Source organism: Cygnus atratus, chromosome 7 (assembly GCF_013377495.2).
Source record: "Cygnus atratus isolate AKBS03 ecotype Queensland, Australia chromosome 7, CAtr_DNAZoo_HiC_assembly, whole genome shotgun sequence".
In the NCBI taxonomy this organism is placed as follows: Eukaryota; Metazoa; Chordata; class Aves; order Anseriformes; family Anatidae; genus Cygnus; species Cygnus atratus.
The window spans coordinates 13439810-13452375 of record NC_066368.1 but is presented as its reverse complement, the minus strand read 5'-3'; the positions used below and the strand labels follow the sequence as shown (position 1 = coordinate 13452375).

Here is a 12566-nt window from a genome sequence, read left to right as displayed (position 1 = left end):
TGGCTGCCCGCGGGGGGTGCTGGGAGTTGTAGTCCGCCAGGACACCCGCGGCGCGGCACCCGCCCCGCAAAGCGCTCCCCCAGCCCTTCACCCCGCTGCCGTAAACCACCCTGGCACCGCCGCAAAACGAAGCCGCGAGCGCCCGGCCTCTGCCCTGACTGTCGCAAAAAGCGTCCGCGCCTTGCGGCGGCCGCCCGCCGGCGGCGAATGGGGGGCGATGCAAGATGGCGGCGGTAGCTGAGGAGCCGCCGGAGGTGGCGGCGGTGAAGTCCGACCCTGAGGCGGGGACGCCGCCGCAGCCCCCCGCCGCCGCTCCCCCGGCCGCCGCCGCCACAGCCCCCGCCGCTCCTCCGGCCCCGGCGGCTGAGGGGGAAGCGGCGGGGAACGGCGGGGATGCGGCGGCCGCCGCTAAGGCTGCGGCACCGGGCCCGGCCGCCTCCCCGGCGGCGCTGGACCGGCAGACGCTCGTGGCCGTGCTGCAGTTCCTGCGGCGGAGCAACCTCCGCGAGTCCGAGGAGATCCTCCGCCGGGAAGCACGGCTGCTCGGCGACGACCTGGGAGCCGCTGCCCTCAGCCCCACCGGAGCCGGCCTTTTGGGAGCAGCCGGCGGCGAGGGGGATGCCGGCGGCAGCGAGGCGCTGCTCAACCGGGTCACCGCCGCCGCCGCCATCTCGATAGGAGGCAGCGTCGCCACCGTCGCCTCTGCCAGCCCCGGGGTAGCGGCAGCCGCCGCCGTGCCGCCGGGGAAAGGTGGGGCCCGAGCGGGAGCTGCGGGCGGTGCTGTCCCGGGCGGGAGCTGGAGGCTGCCCCAGTCCAGCGGGGCCCCCTGGGGATTTGGGGTGCCCTCGCCTCCCGCAGCCTCGAGGGCTCTCCTTGATGCTAGGGCATGAGGAGAGGGGTCAGGCTGTGCCTCCCCTGGGGTGGCGCTCCCCGGGGGTTAGGCTTCATCGTCGGTGGGAAACCCTGGGTCCCCCGGGTCCATCAGTCCCCCACACAACTTGGGAAGAGACTGGGATCTCTCAGGGTGCTCCTCCTGGAGGAAGGGATCAAGGGTAGGGGACCTCATACTTAAAGGGAGCACTGTCAAAGGGAAGGGTGCTTCCCGTTGTCTGTGCATCCTGTCTTAGCCAACTGCATTGCAAGAGGATAAATGTTTCCTTTGTAGTTCGAGGTGATGGTCCAGGATGTGGCTGCAGGGATAAGACCACAGTCCTGATGTACAGGCTGCATATTGAAGAAAGAGCCATAAGATAATTATAGAGGAGGCTTTAAACGTTTCTCATCTATGGGGTTGCCAGCTGCTTGAAATGTCCTACAGATAATTGAAGTCTAAGTACTTTTACTCAAGGTGTTTTGTAGGGCAGCTTTGTATAATATTGAAAGTGTTTTGGGAACTGATGTATCTGAGTTCAAGTAAGTGTATAGTGTGAAGTCTTTTTTTTTTTTTTTTAATACAGAAAACAAAGCAAGGAAGGTCTTTGATGACTGCTATGGAGCATTAGCAAGTGACAAAAAGTCATTGCCGTGTAATGGTTCTGTAGTGTTCTTGTTCACTTGATGAACTCCATTTGTTTGGTTACTAGAAATAAAATAATTATAGTGGATATATTTTACAGGCTTAGAAAGATTCAGCTTCTCATTTGACAGTTTCTAGTCTTTGCTGTAAAGATAGCTGATTCTGGTGATGACGGTGGCTTCTTTCCACTTATCTTAGATGAATTAGGCACTATGTTAGATACCTTATAGGCAACTGTTGACAGGGAAAACACGAAAAATGGCAAAGGGTGCTTGGAGAATAGGCTGATGGACTGTAGTTAACATACTGCTGTCATCTCAATTGTAGCATTTCAACGTAAGGCTGAACAAGCACAAGACTTAATATTCAGTTTTGCTCGAGTGCCTCACCTTAGCAGAGTTGTTGTCAGCCTCTGTATATTTGCTAGCTCTGTCAGGCAGCCTTACAAGCTGTTGTTAAATGCTTTTGCAGTTGGAGGAGGTGTTGTTGTGGAAGATCAGCCAGATGTGAGCGCAGTATTGTCCGCCTACAATCAGCAGGGGGACCCCACCCTGTATGAGGAATACTACAGTGGATTAAAAAACTTCATTGAGTGCTCGCTGGACTGTCATCGAGCTGAATTGTCTCAACTGTTTTATCCTCTCTTTGTGCACATGTACTTGGAGTTGGTCTACAATCAGCACGAGAGTGAGGCAAAGTCTTTCTTTGAAAGGTAAGTTATTTTCATTTGTTTATTTGCGTTATTTGGCGTTCGCTTCTTTTATTAAGTTTGAGCTTAAGGGGTGTGTATGCACGCATTATTCTTTAATGCTGAAGGGATTTGGAATCTGAACTAATGGTACTGTGGATTACTGTAATTGTTCTTAATCCTTTTCCAACCTCCTGTGTTAGAAAGTTCTGCAAACTACATTTGAACTATACCCATGCAGATTTTGAGCTGTCTTTATGGCACCTTGTTTCAAGGTGTCAACGAGGAGATGATGCTGCTGTAGGGAAAGATGGTGGGCTCATTTTCTAGCAGTATAAAATTGCACTGAGATGACAAAGCAATGTATGCCATAAGTGTTTGCCGATGTCATAGTATCTATATTGAAATCCTTCTAATAGGATTAAAGGAATTAATTTATAGCTAATCTTCCATTTTCTATGCTTTTACAATATTTCATTTCTTTATCGCTTGAGGAGAATCTTAAATTCAGTCTGCTTTCTGGGTTTAGACTGGTTATGAAATACTTCAGCTCAAAAGGGTAACTTTTTTTCCCCCAAATACAGTCAGCAAAAAAAGTTCTGTAAGTAGCTAAGACGTTTCCTGCAGCGAGTATTTTATAACATGGTTTGAATAAAAATGGAAGGCTTGTTTTCTCTAGATAAACGTCAGCTGTTAGATAATGTGAGTGGAGAGTGAGAAACATACTCAGTGGTAAATGTGCATATTTATATAATGAATCAACTGTAAGTGCATCCAGGTAGTCTTACATAAGAAATGCCTTGTACTTTGTGATACCACAAATTTGGGTTTCATTTACGTAAATAAACGTGTCAGTGTAACTATTTACTTCACGCAACCCTTTGTGCGTATAAATTTCGCTGAGATTCTCCCATTGAATACTTTAGCTGTATACAGTTAAGTCACTGATCTATTCCCCCCAGGATTAAATTTATTTTATTAGAAAAATAATTCCATATATAGTTAGTAGCTTCCAAGAGGTACTTATATATGTTTTATGTTAAAGTGATGTAAATAAATGTGCACTTACAAGATTTATTACAAGAACGTCATCTCCTATCATGTATTATTTTTTTTTCTGTAGATTTCATGGGGATCAGGAGTGTTATTACCAGGATGACCTCCGTGTATTATCTAGTTTAACCAAAAAAGAACATATGAAAGGTAACGAGACCATGCTGGATTTCCGAACGAGCAAGTTTGTGCTGCGTATTTCCCGGGACTCTTACCAACTCTTGAAGAGGCATCTGCAGGAAAAGCAGAACAATCAGATCTGGAACATTGTTCAGGAACATCTCTACATTGATATCTTTGATGGAATGCCTCGAAGTAAACAACAGATAGATGCCATGGTTGGAAGCTTGGCTGGGGAGGCAAAACGAGAGGCAAATAAAGCAAAGGTAGGAGGGAAAGATTGTTGTGCTTTTATTATCGGAACAGTTCTGGAGTAGTTTTTCAGGAAGACACCTTACTTAGTGTAGACTGACTATTGTCATTTGAGATCTTAAAAGACAACATGAACAGAAAAAAGGAAAAGAACTGTACAAATAGCTGTTGGCCCCAGTAGAGAGATCAAAATGTGTCACGTAGAAGAAACTGTTGAATCCCTGTGAGAGACAACTTTGTATTCTGTTCACTGACCTAGACTTAAACTCCGGAATCACTCTGTAGTTTTAACGTGGACACCTGTGTCTTTGGCTTCCTCTTGTACAACAGCAGTAATTCTTACCGCCAGTTGTTACTGCAAGGACTGTTCGTGTAGATCTTGATAGTGTAGTGTCACAGTACTTGACCAAATATATGAGCTGTAGGGATTTTGCTTTAGGGGAGTGCTAAGAAGTAAGGGGAGAACTTAGAATTGTCCAGATTAGTTGTTGGGTAAAACAGCAGAACGTGTACTACACTTGTTACAGGCTAACAGTAGTGTATGCAGTAATGTTAAACGTACCAGTTTTAAAAGGGCAGCTTTATTGTTTGACTATAGCATTAAAGAGTTTCCATTTCAAAAATCAGTTTTCAGTAAGAGCAGCAGTTACAGTTTTGCATCATACCTATCTTATTGGCTTGCAGGTGTTCTTTGGCTTATTGAAAGAACCAGAGTTTGATGTGCCTTTGGATGATGAAGATGAAGAAGGAGAAAATGAAGAAGGAAAACCAAAGAAGAAAAAACCTAAAAAAGATAGTGTAGGATCAAAAAGTAAAAAACAAGACCCTAATGCTCCTCCCCAAAACAGGTACCAAGGGAACGATTTGTAGAGAAGTCTTGTTAAATCCAGTCTTGTCATGCCAAATTTGCATGACTGGTTACATGACATTTTTAGCTCTTTGGCCATTTCAGCTGTAGCCAGCTTTAGCCATAAGACTTCTAAGGGAAGTTATGGAAAGCTTAGCATAAAACCCTCTGCCTTTGCCCTTCAAGTTGATCTAGATTTTCCTTGATAAAATTTTATTTGATTGCCTGCTAATCTTTTCAGGTCATACTCATTACTTACCTTGTTCCACTGCCTGTCTGGAATTCTTAAAGTTATTACCTCTTTTTCTCATCAGATAATCTTTTACATAGTATTTGATTTTTCCAAATTCTTTTTTTTTCCTATTTGAGTATTGAAGTATAGGGTTGCATGGGAAGGTTCTTCTTTCTCTGTTTAAACTGACAATCTGGAAGGTGCTTTTAGTTCGTAAAAATGTGTGCTTGTAGAATTCCTCTGCCTGAACTGAAAGACTCTGACAAACTGGATAAAGTAATGAATGTGAAGGAAGCTGCCAGACGTGTGCGTCTTGGCCCAGAGTGCCTGCCCTCCATCTGCTTCTACACATTCCTTAATGCTTACCAGGTTGGTAAAAGAAGACTTTGGGTAAAATGAAAGAGGGAATCAAAATGATAAACACCTTTATTAAGAAAGAAGACTTAATGGAGTTGACAAGGGTTATCAGAATATTTGGAATAAGCATTGAAAATTTAATGTAGTTCATTTCCACAGTTTCATTTCCACACATTTTTCCACACACATTTCCACAGTTTCATTGCAGTTTCATTTCCACATTCCTTGGATTTGCTCTGATAGTGCCATAATTCTTTTTTTTTCACTTTTCCTATGTGGCCCTAAGTGTATTCCACAGAATACAGTAGATATTTTGCACCAAAATACTGGGAAGAAGTACGGCTTTGTCAACATTAACTGTGCTTCACTTATATACCTTTATTTTTAATGGTGCAAGAATTTTTATCTGTTTATTTCAAATATATGTATACTTTTGTTCAATCTATCCCAGAGTAATCTCTTTCTTTAATTTTTGGAAATAACTCTAGTTAATTTTCTTATTAGCATTTAGGGTTTATTAATATTTGAAATGCATTGTGAAGGATACAAACAACATAAATGGCTATTTTGTGTATAGGGTCTAACTGCAGTGGATATTACAGATGACTCTAGCATGATTGTAGGAGGCTTTGCTGACTCTACAGTAAGAGTGTGGTCTGTGACTCCGAAAAAGCTACGTAGTGTGAAAGCTGCAGCAGGTAATTAAGACTATAACACTCGAAATGAGCGTGTACTGTTTGTGATGCCTGTGTTTTCTGCGAACAGAGAGAGATATCTATGTCAGGAGAGTTGTTTTCAGCAGTTGGATGTTGTCACTTTGAAGAGACAATACATGCACAGATGTGTGATTGCATCTTATGCATTACCATTAGAAATATACATATTTTTTAAAGGTATGAGAAATCTGGTTGTGTACACCTGCTGCTAGGTAGTCAGCACAGTTTGAACTAGCCGTAAATAGTGTGGAAATAGCCATCTTGCTTCTTCACTGGGTGGCGCTATAGGGTGTAGGAGACAGTCGGGTTTAGGGGATCTAGGGAAGAAAATAGAGGTACCCTGGAGGAAGTTAAAGGGTGGGACTTTGAGAAAGATGAAGGAAAATATCCTGTACCGCAACACCTATGTAAATTCATGAAAACCAGGCTGCTTTAATTCTGCTCTGTATGTAGCAGTGTGTTGCGTTTGAAGCTAGATACCAAGTGAATGGTTCTTAGTCTTGGTATTTAACTGAAATGTGTTTGCGATGTTCAGCAAAAAGCAGCCTACAGACTGAAAGTTGTTTTAAGTTTTGCGTCGTGTGCAGCTGTCAAAACTGCCTGAAAAGCATGTTTGTAGTATATTAACTTTCTGGGAAAAGACACGAAAATATGGCATCTCGTGAAGTGTGTCTCAAGGCTGAACACTATATGTATGAAAAACAGCACACATTAGGACGAATTTATCCCTTAGTGAAGACTTGAGAGAGTGATTACTATGTAAAACATTATTTTCACCTTTTACAACAGTAAAGGTGTTGTAAATGCCATTGTATGTTCCAAAATTAGCAAATCCAAGGTGCTTTGTCCTGTTCACGATGTACTTGCCTCTTTTAGAGAAAATATTATGTTTTCCTGGCATTTGTCTTTGAACTTCTGGCAGTTATGATATGTGAACTTTGAAATATTGCAGACCTCAGTCTAATCGACAAAGAATCAGACGATGTCCTGGAGAGGATCATGGATGAGAAAACAGCCAGTGAGTTGAAGATTTTGTATGGTCACAGTGGACCTGTCTATGGCACCAGCTTCAGTCCTGATAGGTAAAATAAGTTTACAAGCTAACTAGCTTACTTGGCTTGAGTCTTAATTCTATGCTCTGAGGTGCAATCGCTTCTTAATCCAGCTTTCTCCAGGTTAAAGCAATTCTCGTATATTCTTTAAAATAAGAGATTAAAAAACATTATGTAATTATGAGAGTCTGGGCAGTATAAGGGAGGTTTAAACGTCCAAAATATAGCTCATGTGCAAGTGGCTACACGAGACTGCCATCACAGAAACACAGTTGAGAAGAAAACTTTGTGTGAATGTGAATATAGAATCTGTAGTTATGAATTGGGAAGGTGAACATGGTATGAATTTTCTTTCAGGGAATCTTGTCATTTAGTTTAGAGTTGCATTAAGATTTTTTTGAAATAACATAGTGTAGCAGTTTACTGGTGTCTTTTTTTTTTTTTTTCTCCCTCCACATAAATGGAGTTCCTGAGCAAAGACTAGCTTTCCCCGCCCTTTATTGCCTTATCATCAGAATTAGACATCAACATTCAAAATGTCTCTCTTTTGGGCATAAGGGTCTAGGACTGGATTCTTCTTGAATTGTTTACTGTGGCTTACCTCACCAAAATGCTCATTTATGTGGGACATGCTAAAGAGCAGCTGCCCAGTGCACAGTTTTTCTTATCATAGAATTCTTACAGAGTTTATGCAATGGTTATACAGTCTGTAAGTTTTACATGCAACATTCTATACTTTCTCCTGTTACAGGAACTATCTGTTGTCCTGTTCTGAAGATGGCACAGTCAGATTGTGGAGTCTCCAAACATTCACATGTTTGGTGGGATATAAAGGACACAATTATCCAGTATGGGATACACAGTTCTCGCCTTACGGATATTACTTTGTGTCAGGGGGACATGACAGAGTGGCTCGGTAAGAAACTAGATGAGTTCTTTACTTGTCAAGGTCAGTTTTGTGGTGAATTAACCCTGAAAGTGATTAGCTCATATACTCTAGCTTAACCTATAAAAAGAAATAACATTTATTTCATGTGAATTAAAAGGCTAAATTAATGTTTTAATGTATTTTTTTCCTATTCAACACACGTCAGAAATAATGTCCTCTTATTTGGCTGTTACAAGTATTCTCTCATTGTTTACTAACCATGACAGAATATTCTTTATTTCTCCCTTCTGAAAAATGTACTTTTCCAGAAGAGATCCTGCTAATTCAGTAAACTGCTCAGTAAGAAACCGCTGCTTACTTACATCCTTTTGTTCATCATTGTGCAACAGATTCTAAACGTTATTATGGCACTTTATATTAATAAAGCTTGTCTTTTTCAGACTGTGGGCAACAGATCACTACCAGCCTTTACGGATATTTGCTGGCCATCTTGCTGATGTCACATGTACCCGATTTCATCCCAACTCTAACTATATTGCCACTGGCTCAGCAGACAGGACTGTACGGCTCTGGGATGTTCTAAATGGGAATTGTGTAAGAATATTCACTGGACATAAGGTAAGGCACATCACTCATTGTGTCAAAGTGACTTTATTTCTGTGGTGGGATTCTGAAGAGTAGCATTTGGAATGAATACAGCTTGACTGGCTGAAAATGACGAGACTTAACTAGTTTGGCTTTCCTCCCCCCTAATGTCTGTTTCAGGGACCAATTCATTCGTTGGCATTTTCTCCTAATGGACGATTCCTGGCTACTGGAGCAACAGATGGCAGAGTTCTGCTGTGGGATATTGGACATGGCTTGATGGTTGGAGAATTGAAAGGGCACACTGACACTATCTATGCGCTTCGATTCAGTAGAGATGGGGAAATCTTAGCATCAGGTAAAATTCACTAGAAGCGATGAAGCTTCCGTTGCGTTCCATCAGTATGAAGTGGAACAATATATTGGATTCCTTAAATCGAGTAAGGCAAATGAAAATCACTTGCTTAAGCAAAAGCAGCAAGTTAAAACTGCTGGTAGAAAGTATTCCAGGGACTGATGGAAAGGTGTTACCAAGTTAGATGAGAGTGAAGGTTGGGTCTGTGTGTAGTGTAGGGGGAGGAGACTGGAGTCAGAAATAACTCTAAGGCAGACATGAAGTGGCTGGCCCACGGCTGCAATTGTGAGAACTGTAACGTGCATTCACTATGATCAAGGCTTGTTAAAACTGTTCCCTTGGATTGAGAGCATGTTTTCCTTGGTTGAGGGCATTAAGTATTCAGTTTTGAGTAAACCTGCTTTTTGAGCTGCTTGTTTTCCTGTTGTACTGACTTGCTCTTTTGTAACTTTTTATGTAACTTTTTTCTATGTACACAAAAGACTTTAAATTGTTGCTTTTTTTTTTTTTTTAAGGTTCAATGGATAACACAGTTCGGCTGTGGGATGCTGTGAAAGCATTTGAAGATTTAGAAACTGATGACTTTACTACAGCCACTGGACATATAAACTTGCCTGAAAACTCTCAGGACTTATTACTAGGTACATACATGACCAAATCAACCCCAGTTGTACACCTTCATTTTACCCGCAGAAACTTGCTACTAGCTGCAGGAGCCTACAGTTCACAGTAAACGGAGAAGCTGTAAGACTGGCTGTGCCAAGTTGTTGCAGTAGCGACCTCAGGATGTGAGACAAGGAGGAATGTCTTGTACAGGTGGACCTCACCAGTCTGTTGCAGGAAAAACAAAACTATGTAAACTAACTCAAGCAGCGTCTTCTGAGTTCTGCTTTCATATTTATCCACAGTTTGAAAATGCTGGAGATTGACAGGACATCATCGTGGCTTTAAAGGAAGGAATTGTTTCATGGTGCTTTTGATAAAAAATATATGTATGTATGGATATGAAAATGGCTGTCTCAGAGATGGTGTTGAGCTCTGCTGAAACTTTTGGGAAGTTAACAGCCTTGGCATGTGTTCTCAAATGATTTTTTTAAAGCACTTAACTTACGGTTGGCAAATGTTTTATCAGTCTCAAGCACAGGTAAAAACTATTAAGAAAAAGAATGTAGTTTAATTCACTATAGCCTGGGCTGGGCAACAGGTATAGTGAGAGTATCACAGCAACAAATAGGGCATTGAAAAAATAGGCCCAACAGGCAGAAGCTTGTGGGGAACTGTGGAGAAGTTACATATGGATTTTATGCATCCAAGCACCAAGTCCTGAAAAGATTTCAAACTCCTGTGCTTTTTTGAGGTATCAGAAATGCAGATCTTGTTATTCTGTTTTCACAGGTAGCTTCTGCTGCGTGATAAGCAACCAGAAATACAGTGTGAACACGTTGGAGGGGGGTTGGGGAGAAGGGATTGAGGCACAGCCGAAATGGTTCACCCACTCTTAAAGAGGGGAATTAATCCTGTCTTATTAGATCTAAAAGAGCTTCAAAAACCTGCATCCCTTCTCCATATGGTTTAGTATATCAAACTGTAAAACTAGTGGACAAGACATCAAAACATTATTGCAGAGCAAGCAGCTTAACCAGTCCTAAGTGTGATTATCAGCTTTGAAGGGACAGCTCATCGGCTGATGAGATACTTTCCACCTAGAAAACCACCCCAGTAAGTCTTGCTGGACAACTAGTAAAGCTGAGAGCTTCGTTTCTAAGGAAAAGTAAAACACGCCAAAGCACTGGGAGACAGAACTTTTTGGGTCTTTGAACAGGAACATCACTACCAAAAGAAAGCCCTTCCCCTCCTTTTTTTTTTTTTTTGTTAATCTTACAAGCTCTACACAGGGAAATCTGTTTTGTGTTCCCTTTTACTTACAATAAGGGCATGGACCCTTGTATGGCTGAGTCTCTAGTGAAAATGTGAAAAACAAGATTTGACATTTCTAAGGTAACATAAATGGAGAACTACCTCTTATCATCCTTTCTCTGACTCTAACCCTTGGAGTAAAGGTGCATTAGAGGCATTAAACGTCAAGATAAAGGGTGGAAAATTCATTAGGAAATTCACCTGGAAGTTTTCTTTAAAGACAAAGTATTTTCTTTAACTAAATTATTGAGGTGTGGTGGTTTTTGTTTTTTTTTTTTTTTTTTTTTTTTGCACGGAATGGTACCTCAAAATTTCCTAGCACCCAATACAACCTGTTGGATTTAATTACAGTGAATCAAGCAAGTTACCTGAAAGCATGTACAGATTTGACAGCTTAAAGAAAACACTGCCACATTCTGCCTTTGTATTTTGTACAGTTTTATACTTTTGATAGTATAATAAATACTAAAACCACATAGCTTGTGTCCGTAGACTATATGTTATGAGAAGATACTTCCCTTGATGGCTGCAATGGAAGCAAGAATGCTGCTTATAAATGTTAGTACTCTCCTGAGAGAAACAAAGTAGTTCAGAAGTGCTGTAGTTGATGACCCAACTGTTTAATGTAAATTTAGTTCAAGTGGCAGATGATACATTCTAGCTAATTACGTGTATTACAGTTACCACCACCAATCAGGAAAGCTGTATAGAGCAGAGGCAGTTGGTGTAAACATAAGACAGATTTATTCCTATTATTAGGACACTAGATTTTATTCAGAAGGGTGGGCCAGCATGTAAAAATGACTAAGAATACACCAATGAGAGTGGGAGAGCACAAGAACCTTGTGTAATTTCTCTGAATTACATTCTCTTTTTTCCAAGCAACTGCGCCCATCTCCTGATGCTCTAAGTTTAGGAATTGTATTTGCAGCATGCTTGAGAATCAAAAGTCCTAGGCAAAACTCCTGCTGCTGGCAGCCTTCCAAGAGCCACGGTGCTGCATAATCACATTCATGTCAGCACTAGCGTGAAAACTAAGGAGCTGAATTTTACTGAATATTGAGGGATAGAAAGACAGTGGGTAGAGAACATGACAGAGCAGCTTTAGTGGTGGGCACAGAGGGGCTGTATATACCTAACTGGTAGGAAAAGCTCATTAAGATACTGTGCCCAGAAAAGCAGTAGTATTGAACTACTTAAGTTACTATTTGTGAACAAGTAGGGTTGTAACAGTTTGGTATCAGCAAAAAGCAAGCTATTTTCATGCTGCAGTTACCTCTTTAAGAGAGGCCAGTAACAGAAAAAGCTCAAATACTGTAATTAGTAAACAACCCCTATATTTCACTGTTCTGGTCCCCCAATTCCTCTTACTCCCCCTCCTTACCCCTTGACTAAGATGGCTCACAAGAACAAGACAAAATACTCTCAAATGAGTGCTCAGGAAGTACTGCGCTAAATTCGATCTCATGATCTAAAAAGATGTAACACCTCCATACCATCAAATCCCATTTATACACTTTAAGGAAAAAAAAACGTATACTAGGATTGGATCAGTCTACGTTGAGAGGTTTTCACTCAAAAAGGCTCTACGTAAAACACGGGCAACAGAGGCAGAAGCCAGTCTGCTATTCTGCACTGCATTAACATTATTGAAAAAGTAATGGTTTTCAGGTAAGCCACTAGCTGGGAACATAAAAAATGGAAGCAACCAGGACAAGCAAGTATCTGCAGGCCATGCGTTCCACCTACCATAACACTTGGAAGCGCAGAGATGCTTTGCTCATCTGTAAGCTGTGTGCTTGGTGTTATGGTCATGATGCTGAGGTCTTTCCTAAATTACTACCAGGTGCCCAGGTCATTTTAGGATGTGTTATAACAGCAAAAGAGTTAAAATAGTCACAAAAAGAATCAGGTACTCCATCTCCACCACAAATAATTTCTGATAGAGGAAAAAAAAGTATGTCTGCTTCGTTTTACCATTTCATAT

At 41.6% G+C, this 12566-nt stretch overlaps 1 protein-coding gene across 1 annotated transcript; it reads left to right on the top strand.

Moving 5' to 3' along the window:
- Nucleotides 1-207: 207 nt before the first annotated feature.
- On the top strand, nucleotides 208-11055 carry TAF5 (TATA-box binding protein associated factor 5). Its single transcript, XM_035547893.2, has 11 exons — nucleotides 208-750; nucleotides 1988-2228; nucleotides 3328-3643; nucleotides 4314-4477; nucleotides 4942-5077; nucleotides 5643-5763; nucleotides 6734-6863; nucleotides 7585-7749; nucleotides 8163-8340; nucleotides 8488-8665; nucleotides 9178-11055. Exons 1-11 carry the CDS (start codon nucleotides 225-227, stop codon nucleotides 9393-9395), a joined length of 2373 nt encoding a protein of 790 aa, XP_035403786.1. The 5' UTR covers nucleotides 208-224; the 3' UTR covers nucleotides 9396-11055.
- Nucleotides 11056-12566: the final 1511 nt, after the last annotated feature.